Source organism: Salmo salar, chromosome ssa18 (genome assembly GCF_905237065.1).
Source record: "Salmo salar chromosome ssa18, Ssal_v3.1, whole genome shotgun sequence".
NCBI lineage: Eukaryota > Metazoa > Chordata > Actinopteri > Salmoniformes > Salmonidae > Salmo > Salmo salar.
In genome coordinates, this window is record NC_059459.1 from 60,135,473 (window position 1) to 60,160,701 (window position 25,229).

At 43.0% G+C, this 25,229-nt stretch overlaps 1 protein-coding gene across 1 annotated transcript in view; it reads left to right on the top strand.

Annotated features, from left to right (window-relative positions):
• Positions 1–25,229, top strand: part of ccdc149a (coiled-coil domain containing 149a) — a 31,607-nt gene that overhangs the window by 1,033 nt on the left and 5,345 nt on the right. Inside the window, exons 2-10 of the mRNA XM_014155814.2 lie at positions 13,426–13,587; positions 13,851–13,889; positions 20,076–20,183; positions 20,270–20,386; positions 20,597–20,769; positions 21,158–21,230; positions 21,506–21,590; positions 22,560–22,704; positions 22,989–23,065. Of these exons, the coding sequence (XP_014011289.1) occupies positions 13,426–13,587; positions 13,851–13,889; positions 20,076–20,183; positions 20,270–20,386; positions 20,597–20,769; positions 21,158–21,230; positions 21,506–21,590; positions 22,560–22,704; positions 22,989–23,065 (979 nt within the window). The remainder of the gene's footprint in view (positions 1–13,425; positions 13,588–13,850; positions 13,890–20,075; positions 20,184–20,269; positions 20,387–20,596; positions 20,770–21,157; positions 21,231–21,505; positions 21,591–22,559; positions 22,705–22,988; positions 23,066–25,229) is intronic.

A 25,229-nucleotide genomic window follows, 5' to 3' on the forward strand; every position in this document is an offset into this window, starting at 1 on the left:
ACATCTATAAGCAACAACGGCTCAGCTGTGAAGTGGTAGGCCACACAAGCTCACAGAACGGGACTGTCAAGTGATTAAAAATTGTCTGTCCTCGGTTGCAACACTCACTACGAGTTCCAAATTGCCTCTGGAAGCAGCGTCAGCACAATAACTGTTAGTCGGGAGCTTCATGAAGTGGGTTTCCATGGCCGAGCAGCCACACACAAGCCTAAGAACACCATGCGCAATGCCAAGCGTCGGCTGGAGTGGTGTAAAGCTCACCGCCATTGGACTCTGGAGCAGTGGAAATGCATTCTCTGGAGTGATGAATCACGCTTCACCATCTGGCAGTCCGACGGGAGAATCTGGGTTTGGCGGATGCAAGGAGAACGTTAGCTGCCCGAATGCGTAGTGCCAACTGTAAAGTTTGGTGGAGGAGGAATAACTGTCTGGGGCTGTTTTTCATGGTTTGGGCTGGCCCCTTAGTTCTAGTGAAGGGAAATCTTAATGCTACAGCATACAATGACGTTCTAGATAATTATATGCTTCCAACTTTGTGGCAACAGATTGGCGAAGGCCTTTTCATGTTTTAGCATGGCATTGCCCCCCAGTGCACAAAGCGAGGTCCATAGAGAAATGGTTTGTTGAGATCAGTGTGGAAGAACTTGACTGGCCTGCACAGAGCCCTGAACTCAACCCCATCGAACACCTTTGGGATGAATTGGAACAACGACTCTGAGCCAGGCATAATCGCCCTACATCAGTAATGCTCTTGTGGCTGAATGGAAGCAAGTCCCCGCAACAATGTTCCAACATCTAGTGGAAAGCCTTTCCAGAAGAGTGGAGGCTGTTATAGTAGCAAAGGCGGGACCAACTCCATATTAATGCCCATGTTTTTGGAATGTGATGTTCGACGAGCAGGTGTCTACATACTTTTGGTCATGTAGTCTAACTTAAAAGCATGTCTGACATGTATTGGGGAGCACAATCGTGGATTGATTTTAAAAACCAATAGAATCATAAAATGAATTCTAAAACTGACAGGCAGCCAGTGCAGAGACCTTAAAACCGATGTATTGTGTGCTCTCCGTCTGGTCTTGGTCAACACCTGTGCTGCAGCATTCTGTTTGTTTTGCAGTTGACCAATGGCTTTCTTGGGTAGACCAGACGAGCGCATTACAGTAGTCAAGCCTGCTTGTAATAAAATCATGGATGAGTCTCTCTGTATCAGCCTGAGAGAGAAACGGCCACACCTTGGCAATGTTCCTCAGACGGTAAAAAGCTAATTTGGTCACATTCCTAATGTGTGATTTGAAATTGAGTTCAGCATCTGAAATAAGACCTAGGTTGTTTTTTTTTACCTGGGATTTTATCTTTATTGCCCGTGAATGAAAATGTGTGGCAATATTCTCTCTGTGCTTTTGCCCCAACTATAAGTACCTTGCTCTTGTCTTGATTTAGTTAGACGAAGTTGTGCGCCATGATATTTAAATCACTAATACCGTATAATAATTTCTGTGGAGCTAAAATACTCGGACATAGAAATGTAAAGTTGTGTATCGTTTGCGTAGCAGTGAAAATCAGAAAGGTCAGCATTGATAACACTGCCAAGGGATAACGTGTGTGTATATATATATACACATATACTGAACGGTACCGGAACGAAAATCGAACCTTGTGGAAAGCCACATGTGATATCTATTTTCTCTGAGTTATGTTCACCAAGGGTGATGACAAACTCTTGACCGGTTAAATAGGTCCTAAACCAATTTAGAACTGGACTAGAGAGGCCAACACACCTCTCCAGTCTGTCCAGAAGGACATCACGGTCAATAGGGTCGAATGCAGCACTTAAATCCAAGAGTACAAGGAAATAGAGCTGTTTGGACTCTGTTGGCTCCAAGATCATTTACCATTTTAACTAAGGCTGTCTCTGTGCTGTGGTGGGCCCGAAAACCAGATTCGAATATATATATATATATTTTTTTAAATGAGTTAGTTGGCACTTAAAGTAATTAAGCTGTTTGCAAACCAATTTCTCCAGAATTTTGCTTAAGTATGGAGGGTTGGAGATTGGCCTAAAATTGCTAAGAGCTGAAAAATCTTGATACATTTTCTTCAGAAGGGGTGTCACCATAGCAGTTTTTAGTGCAGTGGGGAAAGTGCCTGTGAATAGTAAGCGATTTTTAACAATAGCTTGCACTTCTTCAAATATGCAATTAAAAAGTGTTTTGAAGGTGGTTGGGATAGGATCGAGAAGGCAGGTAGAATGCTTAAGTTGTGATGTCACTTTCTTGAGCGTGCCTGTGTCAACCAGTGAAAATTAATCCATAGTGCATTTGCGTGGTGGGCTAGGGCACATATCAAACTTCTCATCAGGTCTTGCTTGTTTTTCAACAGGAGAATGACCCAACACACCTCTGGCGATCCTCTGACGACAAACATTAGGCTGGGTATCTTATGACGCAAACTCATCACATTTAGATGTGGAGGAAAGTTCACAATAGTTTGCGGGTGCAGGATTTGGTCGACGAGCACTCAAATTATTCTGATTATTAGTGATCAAGTTTGAAAAATGAGCCTGTCTGCCATTTCTAATTGCCTTCTTATATAGTAGCGTTCAAAAGTTTGGACACACCTACTCATTCATGGGTTTTTCTTTATTTTTACTATTTTCTACAATGTAGAATAATAGTGAAGACATCAGAACTATGAAATAACACATGGAATCATGTGCAATTGAAGGTGGAAGTTTACATACACTTAGGTTGGAGTCATTAAAACTCGTTTTTCAACCACTCCACAAATTTCTTGTTAACAAACTATAGTTTTGGCAAGTCGGTTAGGACATCTACTTTGCATGTCACAAGTAATTTTTCAACAATTGTTTACAGACAGATTATTTCACTTATAATTCACTGTATCATTCCAGTGCGTCAGAAGTTTACATACACTAAGTTGACTGTGTCTTTAAACAGCTTGGAAAATTCCAGAAAATGATGTCATGGCTTTAGAAGCTTCTGATAGGCTAATTGACATGTTTGGTCGCAAATGGGTCTTCCAAATGGACAATGACCCCAAGCATACTTCCAGAGTTGTGGCAAAATGGCTTAAGGACAACAAAGTCAAGGTATTGGAGTGGCCATCACAAAGCCCTGACCTCAATCCTAATTTCTGGGCAGAACTGAAAAAGTGTGTGCGAGCAAGGAGTCCTACAAACCTGACTGTTACACCAGCTCTGTCAGGAGGAATGGGACAAAATTCACCCAACTTATTGTGGGAAGCTTGTGGAAGGCTACCCGACACGTTTCACCCAAGTTAAACAATTTAAAGGCAATGCTACCAAATACTAATTGAGTGTATGTAAACTTCTGACCCACTGGGAATGTGATGAAAGAAATAAAATCTGAAATAAGTCCTTCTCTCTACTATTATTCTGACATTTCACATTCTTAAAATAAAGTGGTGATCCTAACTGACCTACGACAGGGAATTTTTACGAGGATTAAATGTCAGGAAATGTGAAAAACGGAGTTTAAATGTATTTGGCTAAGGTGTATGTAAAGGTCCGACTTCAAATGTAGTAGCCACCCTTTGCCTTGATAGCTTTGCACACTCTTGGCATTCTCTCAACCAGCTTCACCTGGAATGCTTTTCCAACAGTCTTGAAGGAGTTCCCACATATGCTGAGAACTTCTTGGCTGCTTTTCCTTCACTCTGCTGTCTAACTCATCCCAAACCATCTCAATTGGGTTTTGGTCGGGTGATTGTGGAGGCCAGGTCATCTGATGCAGCACTCCATCACTCTCCTTGGTCAAATAGCCCTTACACAGCCTGGAGGTGTGTTGGGTCATTATCCTGTTGAAAAACAAATGAGTCCCACTAAGCTCAAACCAGATGGGATGGCGTATTGCTGCAGAATGCTGTGGTAGCCATGCTGGTTAAGTGTGCCTTGAATTCTAAATAAATCACTGACGGTGTCACCAGCAAAGCACCATCACACCACCACCTCCATGCTTCACGGTGGGAACCACACATGCGGAGATCATCCGTTTACCTACTCTGCGTCTCACAAAGACACAGCAGTTGGAACCAAAAATCGCCAATTTGGACCCATCAGGACAGATTTCCACTGGTCTAATGTCCATTGCTCGTGTTTCTTGGCCCAAGCAAGTCTCTTCTTCTTAATGGTGTCATTAAGTAGTGGTTTCTTTGCAGCAATTCGACCATGAAGGCCTGATTCACTGTCTCCTCTGAACAGTTGATGTTGAGATGTGTCTGTTACTTGAACTCTGAAGTATTTATTTGGCCTGCAATTTCTGAGGCTGGTAACTCTAGTGAACTTATCCTCTGCAGCAGAGGTAACTCTGCATCTTCTTTTCCTGTGGCGATCCTCATGATGGCCAGTTTCATCATAGCGCTTGATGGTTCTTGCGACTGCACTTGAAGAAACTTTCAAAGTACTTGAGTGATGATAGACTGTTGTTTCTCTTTGCTTATTTGAGCTGTTCTTGCCATAATATGGACTTGGTATTTTACCAAATAGGGCTATCTTCTGTATACCACCCCTATCTGGTCAGAACACAACTGATTGGCTCAAACGCATTAAGAAGTGAAATTCCACAAACGAACTTTTAAGAAGGCACACCTATTAATTGAAATGCATTCCAGGCGACTACCTCATGAAGCTGGTTGAGAGAATGCCAAGAGTGTGCAAAGCTGTCATTAAGGCAAAGGGTGGCTACTTTGAAGAATCTAATTGATATATATATTTTTTTATTTGTTTAACAATTATTTTTTTTTGGTTACTACATGATTTCATAGTTTTGATGTCTTGACTATTTTTCTACAATGTAGAAAATAAAAATAATACAAAAATGGAATGAGTAGGTGTGTCAACCTTTGTGTGTGTGAGATAGAGAGAGAGATATATATCTCTCTCTCTATCTCACACACACACACAAAAGTTATATATATATATATATAGCCAGAGGTGTAACAGTGTAGGTTCCGTCCCTCTCTTCGCCCCAACCCGGGCTCGAACCAGGGACCCTTGCACACATCAACAACTGACACCCCACGAAGCATTGTTACCCATCGCGCCACAAAAGCCGCAGCCCTTGCAACGCAAGGGGAAACCCTACTTCAAGTCTCAGAGCGAGTGACGTCACTGATTGAAATGCTATTAGCGCGCACCACCGCTAACTAACTAGCCATTTCACATCGGTTACAGAGGCATACTCCACTCAGACATAATTTACAAACAAAGCATGTGTGTTTAGTGAGTCTGTCAGATCAGAGGCAGTAGAGATGACCAGGGATGTTCTCTTGTTGTGTGTGTGTGTGTGTGTGTGTGTGTGTGTGTGTGTGTGTGTGTGTGTGTGTGTGTGTGTGTGTGTGTGTGTGAATTTGACCATTTTCCTGTGCTGCTAAGCATAAAAAATGTAATGAGTACTTTTGGGTGTCAGGAAAAATTTATGGAGTAAAAAGTACATTCTTTTCTTTAGGATTGTAGTGAACTAAAAGTTGTCAAATGTAAAGTACAGATTACCCCAAAAAACTACTTTAGTACTTTCAATTATTTTTACCTAAGTACTTTACGCCACTGGTCATTAGCTGGGGCGGCAGGTCATCTAGTTGGGCCAGTAACCGAAAGGTTGCTAGATCGAATCCCCGAGCTGACAAGGTAAAAATCTGTCGTTCTATCTCCTGAACAAGGCAGTTAACCCACTGTTCCCCGGCAGGCCGTCATTGTAAATAAGAATTTGTTCTTAACTGACTTGCCTAAATAAAATTAGCTCAAGTTCATCAAAAATTGCTAGCAATGCGAATGTTAGCTAGCTAAAATCTGGTGCCTTCATTCTTAGCTAGCTTAGCTGCATCTAAAGTCAATATGGTGGCATCAAAATGATGACAAAAGGTTTTCCTTCTAATTATTTGCCTCCTCCTTAATGTCATTGTATTTCCAATCCACTGTAATGCACTTTTGATATCTTTATCAGCGCTCATTGACGATGCATTGAGTAGAATGCTCAGTCCCGGTGTAAGTATAGCTTCCGTCCCTCTCCTCACCCCAACCTGGGCTTGAACCAGGGACCCTCTGCACACATCAACAACTGACACCCATGAAGCATCGTTACCCATCGCTCCACAAAAGCCGCGGCTCTTGCAGAGCAAGGGGAACAACTACTTCAGGTCGCAGAGCGAGTGACGTCACCCGATTGAAACGCTATTAGCGCGCATCACCGCTAACTAACTAGCCATTTCACATCGGTTACACCGGCATCAGTCCAAAACAATATCGTGACCAAACATGCAAACCAAATGGCTATATTTGGTCTACAATGTTTATTGAAAACAGAAATACATTTGCACAATGACCACTTGTCTCTCAAATATATAGTTGATGGTTAGGCTAGCTAGTGAATTTGAGCCATATTAGCATTGACATGAAATCAATTTAAAACCACTCAAAACAAGACATGGTATCAATAACAAGATGAAGTTGAAGTTTGAACTACTCCACAGATTATCCATTATATTGACCAGATACTCTAGTGGCTGCTTTAATGAAAATAAATGTCTTCAAAAATGGAATGCAGTCGGGAGGAGGCAAGATCAGATGGGACCATTCTAGACAATTAGAGAGCAGATACGTGTGAACAATAGGAACAACGGTTTCCACTAGTTACTACACCCACAAAGTAAAAATGGGCTATATTGTAAAAATTCATGAAAACAACAATTAGCTTTTTGGTCTTAATTCAAGGCTAGGCATAAGGTTAGTGGTGTTAAGGTTAGTGTCAATCACATTTTAAGAATGGAAATCGGCAGGGTTTATAACTTTGGTGTGGTAACTAGTGACAACCAGGCACAACTCCGAAAAAAAACCTTTTTCTCAAAGTTGCAGGGATGTCACGTGTCCTACTTATCACTACACTCGTAACATCCTAATCATTATGATACTTCCATTCGATCAAATAAACCACATGTAGAAAATAAGCTATAAAACCTGCTGGAGAAGACAGATTTTGGGCTCAGTTATCCCTCTAGCTTTCCCTCTTCTCTCTGACTACTCCAGGAAGTGAAATTGCAGGCGAGCTCAGTGCTGCCCCCTCTTATTGACTAAGAGCCAATTTAGGCTTGATCCGAAAATGTGGTTGGAGGTTCCGTATGGAGGGTGTGACGCAAATGCGGAGCCTCCAGAGGCATGCAGAGGTCAACTTGAGCTCCGTACCGCATAGCCGTGCACCTCCAAAGTTTTGTAACAGTGCAGCGGGCTCCATATATTTCCGCATTGACATGATTGGTTGACGGTAGGTGGGGGCGGCAGGTCCTGTATAAACACAAACTCACTTCCTTGAAAATGTCCTTCACAACAGCTCTGCTGAACAGTTCTGCGCTGCTCTGCGAAGTGCAAAAAGTATGAATGCCCTGACTTCTGCAGAGGCCTTATCACTGTAAATGCAGATTTCGGATTGACCACATGCAGCACCTTTAACTGAAGTTGAAGGCCGACCAGGGTACTGCAGGCTGCCATTACCAACACAATAATCCTTAACTTCTTATGTGTGTGATTTTTAAACAACAAAAAAAAAGATTAAAAAATATTTGTTTAAGGACATGCATCTAGTGTATTAGAAACAATTATACACTGCTCAAAAAAATAAAGGGAATCCTTAAACAACACAATGTAACTCCAAGTCAATCACACTTCTGTGAAATCAAACTGTCCACTTAGGAAGCAACACTGATTGACAATAAATTTCACATGCTGTTGTGCAAATGGAAGAGACAACAGGTGGAAATTATAGGCAATTAGCAAGACACCCCCAATAAAGGAGTGGTTCTGCAGGTTGGGACCACAGACCACTTCTCAGTTCCTATGCTTCCTGGCTGATGTTTTGGTCACTTTTGAATGCTGGCGGTGCTTTCACTCTAGTGGTAGCATGAGACGGAGTCTACAACCCACACAAGTGGCTCAAGTAGTGCAGCTCATCTAGGATGGCACATCAATGCGAGCTGTGGCAAGAAGGTTTGCTGTGTCTGTCAGCGTAGTGTCCAGAGCATGGAGGCGCTACCAGGAGACAGGCCAGTACATCAGGAGATGTGGAGGAGGCCGTAGGAGGGCAACAACCCAGCAGCAGGACCGCTACCTCCGCCTTTGTGCAAGGAGGAGCAGGAGAAGCACTGCCAGAGCCCTGCAAAATGACCTCCAGCAGGCCACAAATGAGCATGTGTCTGCTCAAACGGTCAGAAACAGACTCCATGAGGGTGGTATGAGGGCCCGACGTCCACAGGTGGGGGTTGTGCTTACAGCCCAACACCGTGCAGGACGTTTGGCATTTGCCAGAGAACACCAAGATTGGCAAATTCGCCACTGGCGCCCTGTGCTCTTCACAGATGAAAGCAGGTTCACACTGAGCACGTGACAGATGTGACAGTCTGGAGACGCCGTGGAGAACGTTCTGCTGCCTGCAACATCCTCCAGCATGACCGGTTTGGCGGTGGGTCAGTCATGGTGTGGGGTGGCATTTCTTTGGGGGGCCGCACAGCTCTCCATGTGCTCGCCAGAGGTAGCCTGACTGCCATTAGGTACCGAGATGAGATCCTCAGACCCCTTGTGAGACCATATGCTGGTGCGGTTGGCCCTGGGTTCCTCCTAATGCAAGACAATGCTAGACCTCATGTGGCTGGAGTGTGTCAGCAGTTCCTGCAAGAGGAAGGCATTGATGCTATGGACTGGCCCGCCCGTTCCCCAGACCTGAATCCAATTGAGCACATCTGGGACATCATGTCTCGCTCCATCCACCAACGCCACGTTGCACCACAGACTGTCCAGGAGTTGGCGGATGCTTTAGTCCAGGTCTGGGAGGAGATCCCTCAGGAGACCATCCGCCACCTCATCAGGAGCATGCCCAGGCGTTGTAGGGAGGTCATACAGGCACGTGGAGGCCACACACACTACTGAGCCTCATTTTGACTTGTTTTAAGGACATTACATCAAAGTTGGATCAGCCTGTAGTGTGGTTTTCCACTTTAATTTTTAGTGTGACTCCAAATCCAGACCTCCATGGGTTGATAAATTGGATTTCCATTGATTTATTTTTGTGATTTTGTTGTCAGCACATTCAACTATGTAAAGAAAAAAGTATTTAATAAGATTATTTCTTTCATTCAGATCTAGGATGTGTTGTTTAAGTGTTTATTTTTTTGCGCAGTGTATATATATTTTTTACACATTTACTATAATGGGGGATCATGTTTTCTGCAAACAATGCCTGCAGTACCGCAGTCTGACCTTTACTTTCGTGGCTTCAATGAGAGGGGGCAGTCGTTATCCCGTGGGTTAGAATTTGAAAAAGACTCGATTTTTTTTAAATAATAATCAGCTATAACCTGTAATCTCCTACCTGTTATTGGGCTTCAGAATGAGCACACACTCAATGTTTGCACAAAAAGTGTACCAATCACACTGTCATCCCTTGGACCACACCAGGTGCGATGGCTGAGGGAACACAGTTAGTGCATTCATTGAGAAGGCTGTGTCGTGTCTTTACTGCAGATATTACACTTTGCTACTACTGGTTATCACTTCTATATCCTTTGCATAACTGAGTGCCTGTTATCATGACAACCTGTATGTGGGGTGGGGGGGAAGGTTCCACATGAATATTCCAGTGTTTCTTATCTTCACACAATGCATACTGTGCATAGCCAACTGTTTATTCTTCCATCAGTGCTGTACTAGCTGAGCTAGCAGCCACACTGGTGATACTGTAAGTCAAGTTACAGGTGATTTACCTGTTACTGTTAGCTGACAAGTGTTACTGTATATGAGATGTATTTTAGTCAATAATTGGGCTGATCATTTCTTGGACTTGTTTTTTTCTGTACCAATTCATGACCTTGGGACTATAAGGTTCTATCTGACATTTTGGTTTAAAAAAATGAGTTATTCACACAGTTTCTCTTTAGGTGGTCCTTTACATGTGAGAAGTACATTTACGATAAAAAACATTTAATCAGGAAGTTCTATCTGCACAAACTCCAGATTATACGTTTTTTTTGTTACACCTGTTTTCTCTCCAATTTTGTGATATCCAATTGGTAGTTAGTCTTGTCCCGTCCCGTACGGCGAATGTCGAGGGACATGCGTCCTCTGAAACACAACCCTGCCAAGCCGCACTGCTTCTTAACACACTGCTCTCTTAACTCGGAGGAAACACCGTCCAATTGGTGACCGCAGTCAGCGTGCATGCCCCCGGCCCGCCACAAGGAGTCGCTAGAGTGCAATGGGACAAGGACATCCCGGCCGGCCAAACCCTCCCCTAACCCGGACGACGCTGGGCCAATTGTGCGCCACCTCATGGGTTTCCCGGTTGCGGCCGGCTACAACAGTCTGGGATCGAACCTTGGTCTGTAGTGATGTCTCTAGCACTGCGATGCATTGCCTTAGACAGCTGCGCCACTCGGGAGGCCGCAAACACCTTTTACTTGGTGTTATAAGGTTCTATCTGCAAAGCACAGTGCATTCGGAAAGTATTCAGACCCCGTGACTTTTTTCACATTTTGTTACGTTACAGACTTATTCTAAAATTGATAAAATTATTTTTCTCCCTCATCAATTTACACACAATACCCCAAAACGACAGTGAAAACAGGTTGTTAGAAATTTCAGAAAAAATTAGAAATACCTTATTTTACTTAAGTTTGCTATGAGACACGAAACTGAGCTCATGTGCATCCTGTTTCCATTGATAACCCTTGATATTTCTACAACTTGATTGGAGACCACCTGTGGTAAATTCAATTGATTGGACATGATTTGGAAAGGCACACACCTGTCTATATAAGGCCCCACAGTTGACAGCACATGTCAGAGAGAAAACCGAGCCGTGAGGTCAAAGGAATTGTTCATGGCACACCAAGACAGGATTGTGTCGAGGCACAGCTCGGGGGAAGGGTACCAAAACATTTCTGCAGCGTTGAAGGTCCCAAAGAACACAGTAGCCTCCATCATTCTTAAATGGAAGAAGTTTGAATCCACCAAGACTCTTCCTAGAACTGGCTGCCCGGCCAAACTGAGCAATCGGAGAAGGGCATTGGTCAGGGAGGTGAACAAGAACCCGATGGTCAATCTGACAGAGCTCCAGAGTTCCTCCAGTGCCTATAAAGCCCTTTTAACATCCGCCGATGTCACAGTCCTATACAGAAACCAAGCCTAAAACCCCAAACTGCAAGCAATGCAGAAGCACGGTGACTAGAAAAATGATAACAATCCCTGTGGTTGTAGAGGGGTGCAACAGATCAGCACCTCAGGAGTAAATGTCAGTTGGCTTTTCATAGCCGAGCATTCAGAGTTAGACAGTTAGACAGAGCGAACACAGCAGGTCTGGGACCTTCCAGAAGGACAACCATCTCTGCAGCACTCCACCAATCAGGCCTTTATGGTAGAGTGGCCAGATGGAAGCCACTCCTCAGTAAAAGGCACATGACAGCCCACTTGGAGTTTGGTAAAGGACTCTTAGACCATGAGAAACCAGATTCTCTGGTCTGATCAAACCAAGATTGAACTCTTTGGCCTGAATGCCAAGCGTAACGTCTGGAAGAAACCTGGCACCATCCCTATGGTGCAGCATCATGCTGTGGGGATGTTTTTCAGGGACTGGGAGACCAATCAGGATAAAGGGAAAGATGAACGGAGCAAAGTACAGAGAGATCCTTGACGAAAACCTGCTCCAGAGCGCTCAGGACCTCAGACTGGGGCCAAGGTTCACCTTCCTACAGGACAACGACCCTAAGCACATAGCCAAGACAACTCAGGAGTGGCTTCGGGACATGTGTCAATGTCCTTGAGTGGCCCAGCCTTGAACCCGATCGAACATCTCTGGAGAGAACTGAAAATGGCTGTGCAGCGACACTCCCCATCCAACCTGACAGAGCTTGAGAGGCTCTGCAGAGAAGAATTGGAGAAACTCCCCTAATACAAGTGTGCCAAGCTCGTAGCGTCATACCCCAGATGTTTCGAGGCTGTAATCTCGCTGCCAAAGGTGCTTCAACAAAGTACTGAGTAAAGGGTGTGAATACTTGTGTAAATGTTTTTTTTGTAATTATTTTACAATACATTTGCCAAAATTTCTACATTTGGTTTTGTTTTGTCATTATGGGGTATTGTATGTAGATTGAATAAGGCTGTAATGTAACAAAGTGGAAAAAATCAAGGGGTCTGAATATTTTCCAAATGCACTGTACTTGTATGTAAGGTGATATACTTATTGAGTCACGAAAGAGGAAGACGTCACAACAGTTCTGAGATCTGGGACTTGAAAAATACTCAATCTCAAAACGATGCATTTTGCAGATAGAACCGTATAGTCTCATAGTCTCACCTTTTCTGAAGAAGAAGCTCTTTATGGTAAAAACCCAAACAAATAAATACAGGTGCTTTAGAGCATGTTTAAGGCCCTTAGAGGCATTTCTGTTTTTGTCTTGTTCTATATCAATACGAAAAGCTCCATGGACGAGGTATTTCACAAAAATTACAAACTTACCACATTTTATTGATAACTAGCAAGTAGTTTACTGACTTTGGATGTCAGAGACCAGACAAATATATCAGTTTACTCATCCAGAGCTAAACTTTAGCAATGTTGCTAGTTATCCATATGATAAGGTGTATATCCTTTTAGGGAAATATTGCTTTAACAAATGTGTGATGAACATTATTTTGATGATGTGATTAGAAAGAATGAAGGGTGTTGTCTTTATTCATTAAATGTCTGGAGTTTTTAATTGAAATAATTGTAACTTTCTGGGCCAGATAAAACGTTTTGGCTGAACCAAGAATGACATTTCAGAGCCATACGGTTCTGTCTGCGATTGCACCCCAGCCCCTCCCCCCCTTTAAAAATAATAAAACGGATTTACAAATGTCTTAGGATTTTGATGCTCTGCACTTTGGGTACCAAATGTCTTAGGACTTTGATGTGTTGTGAAAGAAGAATTCACTACAAAACAGTTCTGGGATGTGAACTTTAATGCTGAATATCTCAGAACAATGCTTTGCGCAGATAGAACCTTTTTATAGTCCCAAAGTCTTGAATTGTCAGTATACTGTGTATGCAAAAGTGATGATGAGATTAACTGGAAAGTAGTACCATGGTTGTAACTGCTTAACTGTTTAGTTTCCTCATTTTATTTTTTCCTGTTAAATAACTTAATGAAAGGGCCTTGATAGTTAATCACCATATTATTTTCACCTTTCAAAGCTTTGAATCAAATGAAATGAAAGCTATTCAACACGATTGGTGCAAAGCCAACACTTTCTGAAATACAAACCTGTCATTACACTTTATCACAATGGGAGCAATAGTTTTTTTTTCCTTCCACAGTAGGAACCGGTGTTACTTCCCATTCCGTACCCTCCCCTATATTGTTTCTTAGTTCCTGGTGTGTAAGCGTAAGCTGGACAGCAAGAAGGAGGCCCTCCTGATCCTGTCCAAAGAGCTGGACACCTGTCAACAGGAGAGAGACCAGTACAAGCTGATGGCCAACCAGCTGCGAGAACACCACCAAGGACTCAAGAAGAAGTACAGGGAGCTCATTGTTAGTCTGTCTATAGGATTTATGTTCAATGTTTAGAAATCCTTTATCTGTAATGATTTGCCTTAAAGTGATAATCCGGCCAAATGACTACTTTGACTTGGTTTTATGGTTTCTAAAAAGTGGTTTATGGACCTGGAAAATCAGTGACCCATGAATGTTTGTTTAAATTTGATAGAGCTTAGCATTAGTATTTTGAGGGCAAAACAATGGGACCATTGTTCATGCTCTGAATCACCTTATAGTAAAATGTTTATTTATTTCAGGATGGAGATCCTTCTTTACCACCTGAAAAACGCAACCAGGTAAGCTAAGCTGTCTCTAATGCCCATGCTACAGTTGAAGTTTGGAAGTTTACATACACCTTAGCCAAATACATTTAAACTCAGTTTTTCACAATTCTTGACATTTAATCCTAGTAAAAATTCCCTGTCTTAGGTCAGTTAGGATCACCACTTTATTTTAAGAATGTGAAATGTCAGAATAATAATAGAGAGAATTATTGATTTATTTCAGCTTTTATTTCTTTCATCACATTCCCAGTGGGTCAGAAGTTTACATACACTCAATTGGTATTTGGTAGCATTGCCTTTAAATTGTTTAACTTGGGTCAAAGTTTTGGGTAGCCTTCCACAAGCTTCCCACAATAAGTTGGGTGAATTTTGGCCCATTCCTCCTGACAGAGCTGGTGTAACTGAGTCCGGTTGGTAGGCCTCCTATAGGATTGAGATCAGGGCTTTGTGATGGCCACTCCAATACCTTGACTTTTGTCCTTAAGCCATTTTGCCACAACTTTGGAAGTATGCTTGTGATCATTGTCCAGTTGGAAGACCCATTTGTGACCAAGCTTTCACTTCCTGACTGATGTCTTGAGATGTTGCTTCAATCTATCCAAATAATTTTCCTGCCTCAGGATGCCATTTATTTTGTGAAGTGCACCAGGCCCTCCTGCAGCAAAGCACCCCCACAACATGATGCTGCCACCCCCGTGCTTCACGGTTGGGAAGGTGTTCTTCGGCTTGCAATCCTCCCCCTTTTTCCTCCAAACATAACGATGGTCATTATGGCCAAACAGTTCTATTTTTGTTTCATCAGACCAGAGGACATTTCTCCAAAAAGTACGATCTTTGTCCCCATGTGCAGTTGCAAACCGTAGTCTGGCTTTTTATGGCGGTTTTGGAGCAGTGGCTTCTTCATTGCTGAGCAGCCTTTCAGGTTATGTCGATATAGGACTTGTTTTACTGTGGATATAGATATGTTTGTACCTGTTTCCTCCAGCATTTTCAAGGTCCTTTGCTGTTTTTCTGGGATTGATTTGCACTTTTCGCACCAAAGTACGAAAAAGACAGATCCTTCCTGAGTGGTATGACGGCTGCGTGGTCCCATGGTGTTTATACTTGCGCACTATTGTTTGTACAGATGAACGTGGTACCTTAAGGCATTTGGAAATTGCTCCCAAGGATGAACCAGACTTGTGGAGGTCTACAAATCTTTTTCGGAGGTCTTGGCTGATTTTCTTTTGATTTTCCCATGATGTCAAGCAAAGCAGAGTTTGAAGGTACAGTGAGGGGGGAAAAGTATTTGATCCCCTGCTGATTTTGTACGTTTGTCCACTGACGAAGAAATTCAGTCTATAATTTTAATAGTAGGTTTATATGAACAGTGAGAGAGAATAACAACAAAAAAATCCAGAAAAACACGTCAAAAATGTTATAAATTGATTTGCATTTTAATGAGGGAAATAAGTATTTGACCCCTCTGCAAAACATGACTTAGTACTTTGTGGCAAAACCCTTGTTGGCAATCACAGAGGTCAGATGTTTCTTGTAGTTGGCCACCAGGTTTGCACACATCTCAGGAGGGATTTTGTCCCACTCCTTTTTGCAGATCTTCTCCAAGTCATTAAGGTTTCGATGCTGACGTTTGGCAACTCGAACTTTCAGCTCCCTCCACAGATTTTCTATGGGATTAAGGTCTGGAGACTGGCTAGGCCACTCCAGGACCTTAATGTGCTTCTTCTTGAGCCACCTCTTTGTTGCCTTGGCCGTGTGTTTTGGGTCATTGTCATGCTGGAATAGCCATCCACGACCCATTTTCAATGCCCTGGCTGAGGGAAGGAGGTTCTCACCCAAGATTTGACGGTACATGGCCCCATCCATCGTCCCTTTGATGCGGTGAAGTTGTCCTGTCCCCTTAGCAGAAAAACACCCCCAAAGCATAATGTTTCTACCTCCATGTTTGATGGTGTTCTTGGGGTCATAGGCAGCATTCCTCCTTCTCCAAACACAGCGAGTTGAGTTGATGCCAAAGAGCTCCATTTTGGTCTCATCTGACCACAACACTTTCACCCAGTTGTCCTGAGTCATTCAGATGTTCATTGGCAAACTTCAGACGGGCATGTATATGTGCTTTCTTGAGCAGGGGGACCTTGCGGGCGCTGCAGGATTTCAGTCCTTCACGGTGTGTGTTACCAATTGTTTTCTTGGTGACTATGGTCCCAGCTGCCTTGAGATCATTGACAAGATCCTCCCGTGTAGTTCTGGGCTGATTCCTCACCGTTCTCATGATCATTGCAACTGCACGAGGTGAGATCTTGCATGGAGCCCCAGGCCGAGGGAGATTGACAGTTCTTTTGTGTTTCTTCCATTTGCGAATAATCGCACCAAGCTGCTTGGTGATGGTCTTGTAGCCCATTCCAGCCTTGTGTAGGTCTACAATCTTGTCCCTGACATCCTTGGAGAGCTCTTTGGTCTTGGCCATGGTGGAGAGTTTGGAGTCTGATTGCTTCTGTGGACAGGTGTCTTTTATACAGGTAACAAACGGAGATTAGGAGCACTCCCGTTAAGAGTGTGCTCCTAATCTCAGCTCATTACCTGTATAAAAGACACCTGGGAGCCAGAAATCTTTCTGATTGAGAGGGGGTCAAACACTTATTTCCCTCATTAAAATGCAAATCAATTTATACAATTTTTGACATGTGTTTTTCTGGATTATTTTGTTGTTATTCTGTCTCTCACTGTTCAAATAAACCTACCATTAAAATTATAGACTGATCATTTCTTTGTCAGTGGGCAAACGTACAAAATCAGCAGGGGATCAAATACTTTTTTTCTCTCACTGTAGGCCTTGAAATACATCCACAGGTACACCTCCAGTTGACTCAGGCAAATTGACATCATTTATCAGAAGTTTCTAAAGCCATAACATAATTTTCTGGAATTTTCCAAGCTGTTTAACCTGTTATGGCTAGGGGGCAGTATTTTCACAGCCGGATAAAAAACGTACCCGATTTAATCTGATTATTACTCCTGCCCAGAAACTAGAATATGCATATAATTATTAGCTTTGGATAGAAAACACTCCAAAGTTTCTAAAACTGTTTGAATGGTGTCTGTGAGTATAACAGAACTCATTTGGCAGGCAAAAACCTGAGAAGATTCCTTACAGGAAGTGCCCTCTCTGACCATTTCTTGGCCTTCTACACTCTCTTTATTGAAAACTGAGGATCTCTGCTGTAACGTGACACTTCCTACGGCTCCCATAGGCTCTCATCATTCAGCGTTTTGCCGCCTTCTGTCTTTGCAGGCCCTGGCTGAAAAACAGTAGCGCATTTGGATAGTGGTCGATCAGAGAACAGAGACTGGAGGCGCGTGCACGAGGCGACACCATGTTTTTATTCTTTCATCTTTGAACGAAAACAACGACTCCCGGTCGGAATATTATCGCTTTTTTACGAGAAAAATTGCATAAAAATTGATTTTAAACAGCGGTTGACATGCTTCGAAGTACGGTAATGGAATATTTAGAAATCTTTTGTCACGAATTGCGCCATGCTCGTGACCCTTATTTACACTTCGGATAGTGTCTTGAACGCACAAACAAAAGGCCGCTATTTGGATATAACGATGGATTATTTTGGACCAAACCAACATTTGTTATTGAAGTAGCAGTCCTGGGAGTGCATTCTGACGAAGACAACAAAGGTAATCAAACTTTTGTAATAGTAAATCGGAGTTTGGTCAGGGCTAAACTTGGTCGGTGTCTAAATGGCTAGCCGTGATGGCTGGGCTATCTACTGAGAATATCGAGTGCATAGAGGAGTTCTGTATCTATAATTCTTAAAATAATTTATGTTTTTTGTGAACGTTTATCGTGAGTAATTTAGTAAATTCACCGGATGTTTGCGGGGGGTATGCTAGTTCTGAACGTCACATGCTAATGTGAAAAAGCTGGTTTTTGATATAAATATGAACTTGATTGAACAAAACATGCATGCATTGTATAACATAATGTCCTAGGGTTGTCATCTGATGAAGATCATCAAAGGTTAGTGCTGCATTTAGCTGTGGTTTTGTTTTTTGTGACATTATATGCTAGCTTGAAAAATGGGTGTCTGATTATTTCTGGCTGGGTACTCTGCTGACATAATCTAATGTTTTGCTTTCGCTGTAAAGCCTTTTTGAAATCGGACAGTGTGGTTAGATTAACGAGAGTCTTGTCTTTAAAATGCTGTAAAATAGTCATATGTTTGAAAAATGGAAGTTTTCGGATTTTAGAGGAGTTTGTATTTCGTGCCACGCCCATCATTGGATATTGGAGCAGGTGTTCCGCTAGCGGAACGTCTAGATGTAAGAGGTTAAGGGATATGTGGGACGCTAGCGTCCCACCTGGCCAACAGCCAGTGAAATTGCAGGGCACCAAATTCAAACAGAAATCTCATAATTAAAATTCCTCAAACATACATGTATTATACACCATTTTAAAGATACACTTCTTGTTAATCCAGCCACAGTGCCTGATTTCAAAAAGGCTTTTACGGCAAAAGTACACCATGCGATTATGTTAGGTCAGCGCCTAGCCACAGAAAACCATACAGCCATTTTCCAAAGAAGGAGAGGTGTCACAAAAGACAGAAATAGCGTTAAAATTAATCACTAACCTTTGATCTAAACCTGATGGCACTCCCAGGACTCCATGTTAGACAATAAATGTGTGTTTTGTTCGATAAAGTTCATCTTTATGTCCAAAAACCTCATTTGAAATTGGCGCGTTATGTTCAGAAATGCATTGTCTCAAACAAACATCCGGTGAAAGTGCAGAGAGCCACATCAAATTCCAGAAATACTCATCATAAACATTGATGAAAGATACAAGTGTTTAACATATGATTAAAGATAAACTTCTCCTTAATGCAACCGCTGTGTCCGATTTCAAAAAGGCTTTACGGCGAAAGCACACCATGCGATTATGTTAGGTTAGCGCCTAGCCACAGAAAACCATATAGCCATTTTCCAACCAAGGAGAGGTGTCACAAGTCAGAAATAGCATTAAAATGAATCACTTACCTTTTGATCTTCATCTGATGGCACTCCCAGGACTCCATGTTAGACAATAAATGTTTGTTGTGTTTGATAAAGTTAATCTTTATGTCCAAATACCTCCTTTTTGTTCGAGTTTAGTCCAGTAATCCAAATGCATAAGGCGCACTCACAAAGTCTAGACGAAAAGTAAAAAAAAGTTACATTATAGTTCGTAGAAACATGTCAAACGATGTATATAATCAATCTTTAGGATGTTTTTATCTTAAATAATATTCTAACCGGACAATTCTTTTGTCTTTAGAAAGGAAAGGGAACAAGGCTTTCAGCCAGACCCCTGGTTCAAACAGCTCTTATTCGCTCCCCTCTCACAGTAGAAGCCTGAAACAACATTCTAAAGACTGTTGACATCTAGTGGAAGCTTTAGGAAGTGCAATCTGACCCCATAGACACAGTATATTGGATAGGCAATCACTTAAAAAAACTACAAACCTCAAATCCAACCAGGAAGTGGGAAATCTTTCTCAGGTTTTTGCCTGCCATATGAGTTCTGTTATACTCAGACATTATTTTAACAGTTTTGGAAACTTTAGAGTTTTCTATCCAAATCTACTAATTATATGCATATTCTAGCTTCTGGGCCTGAGTAGCAGGCAGTTTACTCTGGGCACCTTATTCATCCAAGCTACTCAATACTGCCCCCCCGTTCCCAAAGAAGTTAAAGGCACAGTCAACTTAGTGTATTTTAACTTCTGACCCACTAGAATTGTGATACAGTGAATTATAACTGAAATAATCAGTCTGTAATCAATTGTTGGAAAAATTACTTGTCAAGCACAAAGTAGATGTCCTAACTGACTTGCCAAAACTATAGTCTGTTAACAAGAAATTTGTGGAGTGGTTGAAAAGGGAGTTTTAATGACTCCAAACTAAGTGTATGTAAACTTCCGACTTCAACTGTATATCCCTCAAACTGTTACATATGTTATACTTTTATCACAATGTTTATATGATGGACAAAGCTTTATCTCACACTTTCCCAGTTTGACTTGACTTGATCCTACTCTTTCAATCTCCAACCTTGTGTGTCTGAGGGGTTGGGTACAGCAGAAGACATTTGTGTCTCGTATGAATTAATAAAAGCATTCTTCTATTTCTCTGACTTCTCCCCAGGTGAACTTGGCTCAGCTGTTGAGAAATGCAAGGGAGCGAGGGAAACAGCTTGCCGAGGAGGTGAAGGAGCTGAATCAGAGACTGGCAGAGGCCCAGGGGGATAACAAGGTAGGGCATCAAACACAAACCTACATCTCTCATACTAACTCAGTGAATCTGTTCCTCTATTTGACCCGTCTCTCCCTGGTCCACAGCTGCTGAGGATGACAATCACTAGACAGAGGCTGGGGGATGAGGAGGTGGGGGCACGCCACTTCCCCGCCCATGAGAGAGAAGACCTGGTCCACCAACTGGAGAAGGCAGGGCTACAGGTGGGAAGGGATCTTGTCCAATGGGAATGCTCTTTTTCTATGGTAGATCGTGCCCTAATGAACACGACCCAGTGCCTCTCCTTCTTCAGCACTTTCAGAATAGTGCAAAAATGGAAGATAGGAGACAACCGTGTCCTATTCGCTTTCTCTGTTTCTCTCGCTCGCTTTCTCGCTGTTTCTCTCGCCCACTGTCTCTCTCTGTGTGTTCAGATGGAGGAGCTGGAGAACAGTGTTAAGGCACTGACTGACGAGCTGGAGGACGTTAAGGCAGAGCGTGGCGTGTTCAGCGAGAAGGCTGAGCGCCTCAACCTGGAGCTCAACCATATCCTGGGTGGCCACGAGACCCGGATCATCGATGTGGATGCCCTCTGTATGGAGAACAGGTGAGGGGGAACGACGACTTTTCTCTGCTAGTATTACATTTTACATTACAGTTGAGTAATTTAGCAGAAGCTCCTATTAAGAGTAACTTAGTCAGTGCATTCAATTAAGGTAGGTAAAAAAACGACATGCCACACAATGTTCAACACAATTAAATGCCCCCCAATGTATATTAGGCTATGCATGCACTATTTATTTTTTACTTCTGTACACCATAGGAGAAATGTTCATACACTGTGGGGTTGGCACTATTTCAATGTCTTGCTATTCCAGGTAGGTATAGGGTGTTCTGTGTGTTTCTAGTTGAAGAATTGCGTTTGCTCCGGTTTTTTTTTTCTTCTTTTGCCCGGAAAGATGAATCTAAAGCTATTTTTTTTCTCCGTCTGTCAGGTATTTACATGAGAGGTTCAACCAAGTCCAAGAGGAGGTGAACTTGCTGAAGTCTAACATCATGAAATACAAGGTAGAGAGGTGTCTGCCTGTCTCTGTCATTCTGTCTGTCTGTGAGAGTGGGCTCAATACCCGCATTGCAGTAACAAGTAACTTTTTTACCATCAGTTAGACTCTCCTCACGTTTAGATACTTCAGAATAAGGTGTGTGTGTGTGTGCATGCAGTAAACAAAGGCGCTGTGTCAACATTGCATTGCAATTACATTGAATTCTAGCCAGTGTCTCTTGACAGTCCCAAAGAGGGTTAGAGATGACAGCTGATAAAGGTGTGTGTATTTGTTTTGCAGACTGCGTTGGAGAGGAGGAAGAGCTCTAAATTGTCTGGGAAGTCCAACAGCAGTGCTCTAACAGGAGTCCTCTCTGCCAAACAAGGTACACCACCATCGCATACAGATGCGTCCAGCTACCACATGGCAGGTCCCAATTCATACTGGTAGCTCTGTAGTGAGTAAGATAAGGATGCTGGTCAGAGCAACTGATCTGAGAAGAGCAATTAGGAACTTTCTAAGTGATCTCCTCTGTCATTGAATCTAGGTAATGCATAGCCCAGTGACGCATAAGTATAGAAGATGTGAACTAACTAGCTAGTGAGTGCAAGCCCACTGCAATGATTGAACCTTCCCTGAGATTTGAAGGATCTATTCTAGAACCTGTATTGTAGCATGGCAGTGTGAGTTGCATTACATTATTTACTTGATGAAATCAAGCTACAGTAGCACACTGACGTGTAGAAACTGTTTTCAGCTCTTGTAAAAGCCTATCATATTTATTCTACACCACCAGGGTTCCAGATTTTTTTTTTTAAAGTACCTGTAATGCCCATTCTGTCTGAAGTAGACATTATTTCTTCATTAGAGTTATGTTAGTCTCCAGTGCCTAACTTTTGAAACACCTGAGACTCGTCCTAATTTGTATTCAGAGTTCTGGCAGAGATGCAAAGCATAGGTCTTGATTGACAGTTCTCGGCAGAGCCAGCACAGTAGGGCAGCAGTTCAAGCTAGAGGAAGCAGGGAGGTAACCTATTGTACAGACAGCTGTTTCTATCGCTCTGTCACTCTTTCACTCACTCTCTCGCTTTTTCTTTCTTTCTGTATCCCTCTCATCTACCCTGTGTGTCGCTACTGTCTATATACTGTTTCTCTCCTATTTTTGTCAGTCTCGCTATCTGTTTTCATCTCCCTCACTCTGTTTCACTTATGTCCTCCCCTTCTCCTACTCTCTCTCTTCCCGTCTCTCCCTTCCTGCCTTTTTATTTTTTCCTTCTCAATGACTTACTCCTCTTCCCCCTTTCTTTACCCCTCTTCCTGCTATCTTCTCGCTCGCTCGCTCGTCTGTCTGTAGTGCAGGAGTTGTTGTCTGAGGAGCAGGGCTGCAGTCTCCCGGCCACGCCCCAGTCCATCTCTGACCTAAAGTCCCTGGCCACAGCCCTGCTGGAGACCATCCATGAGAAGAACCTGGTCATTCAGCACCAGAGACACACCAACCGGTATACACACTGGCACACACATTTCTACAGTACACACAGGCCTACACCTACACGCACGCGCTCACACAGTCCACACATTCCCTTTCTTATTCTTTCATATCCTTTATTTACATCTGGTGTGCTTTGTCTCCGTTGACCTTTACCCGTAGTAATTTCATAAACCTCGCCACACAATGTTCTCCACTCCTACTAGTCAAACAGTGGAGACACACTTAGTTTACAGTCTGGCCACTGGGCCATAAGGGACCTTGTGACTCACCCTCCAGTTTACCTTCTCCACACAGGATTCTGGGGAATAGAGTTGCTGAGCTGGAGAGGAAGTTGAAGACATTAGAGGTGTCCGGCTTGTGGAGTCTTCCAGGTTTGTTACAATAATGTTGTTCAAACGCATTGACTGTTATTGACATGAGTGTAAATCATAGACAGTGGGGTTTTAGTTGGGTGGATAATACTAGATCTTGCAGCTAAATAACACTACAGAGAACAATGCACCACACCATTAGCAAACACACTGTGTCTACCAACATTTATTTGCAAATATCTGGTTAAGGCTAGCTCCCAAGGGGATTGTATGATGAAATGTTACCCAGCTTTACCTACTGAGAATTGTTTTATTGACACTTCAATTTACCAATGAACTGACCAATTGGTGGTGAACAGTCCAATGAAATGCTGTGTTATTAACTGGGTATCTCCTCCCTGGCTGCGGCTGCCTACAGGCCTGACCTACCACGTTTCTCTGGGAATAGGGAGTATGTGTCCTGTATATACCACCCTTCTTAGCCCATGCCTTCCATTGTGTCATGCCAGTACAAACCTTGGTATCCTCCCAGAAACTGCCATCTCATACCCATCGCCCTAATGCTACCTCCATTCCAGCCCAAGGCCACTCCTTGTGCATTCATGTCACCTGTTGGGATCTTCTCACCTGCTGTACGTAGTCACTTACGGCTTAACCTCGGGAACCCAGAGCTAAATCACGCTTGCACAATGGCCGCCTACTCAGTTTAGTTACTCGATTCATAACATTTGTGTTAACAGTCTCTCCTGAGAGACTACTTACTGCTCCATTTATCAGAATAAAAGGTGAGTCCGTCTTTTGTATATATTTGAATGTTGGTACAACTACAGGTAGGTAACCTAGCGGTCAGAGCGTTGGGCCAGTAACCAAAAGGTTGCTACACTGAACATCAATATAAACGCAACATGCAACAATTTCATAGATTTTACTGAGTTACAGTTCATATAAGGAAATCAGTGAAGTGAAATAAGTTAATTAGGCCCTAATCTATGGATTTCACATGACTGGGAATACAGATATGCATCTGTTGGTCACAGATCCCTAAAAAAAAAAGGCAGGGGTGTGGATCAGAAACCAGTCAGTATTTGGTGTGACCATCATTTGCCTCATGCAGCGCGACACATCTCCTTCGCATAGAGTTGATCAGGCTGTTGATTGTGGCCTGTGGAATGTTGTCCCACTCCTCTTCAACAGCTGTGCGAAGTTGCTGGATATTGGCGAGAACTGTAACACGCTGTTGTACACAGCGATCCAGAGCATACCAAACTAGCTCAATAGGTAACATGTCTGGTGAATATGCAGGTTATAGGGCCATGCATTGTAATGCTGAGACATGAGGTGATGGCAGAGGATGAATGGCACGACAATGGGCCTCAGGATCTCGGCATCTCTGTGCATTCAAATTGCCATTGATAAAATGCAATTGTGTTCATTGTCTGTAGCTTATGCCTGCCCATACCATAACCCCACTGCCCCCATGGGGCAACTTTGTTCTCAACGTTGACATCAGCAAACCACTCGCCAACACGACGCCATACGTGCTGTCTGCCATCTGCCCCGTACAGTTGAAACCGGAATTCATCCGTGAAGAGCACACTTCTTCAGCATGCCAGTGGCCATCGAAGGTGAGCATTTGCCTACTGAAGTCTGTTACGACGCTAAACTGCAGTCAGGTCAAGACCCTGGTGAGGACGACGAGCATGCAGATGAGCTTCCCTGATACTGTTGATGACAGTTTGTGCAGAAATTCTTTGGTTGTGCAAACCCACAGTTTCATCAGCTGTCGGGCAGGCAAGTCTCAGAAGATCCCGCAGGTGAAGAAGCCAGATGTGGAGGTCCTGGGACGGCGTGGTTGCACGTAATCTGTGGTTGTGAGGCTGTTTGGAAGTACTGCCAAATTCTCTTAAACGACGTTGGCAGCAGCTTATGGTAGAGTAATTAACATAAAATTCTCTGGCAACAGCTCTGGTGGACATTGCTGCATGCCGATTGCCCGATCCCTCAATACTTGAGACATCTGTTGCATTGTGTTGTGACACAACTGCACATTTTAGTGGCCTTTTGTCCCCAGCACAAGGTGCACCTGTGTGTTGATCATGCTGTTTAATCAGCTTCTTGATATGCCACACTTGTCAGGTGGCTGGATTATCTAGGCAAAGGAGAAATTCTGACTAACAGCGTTAGTGCACCAAATTTGCGAGAAATAAGCTTTTTGTGCATATGT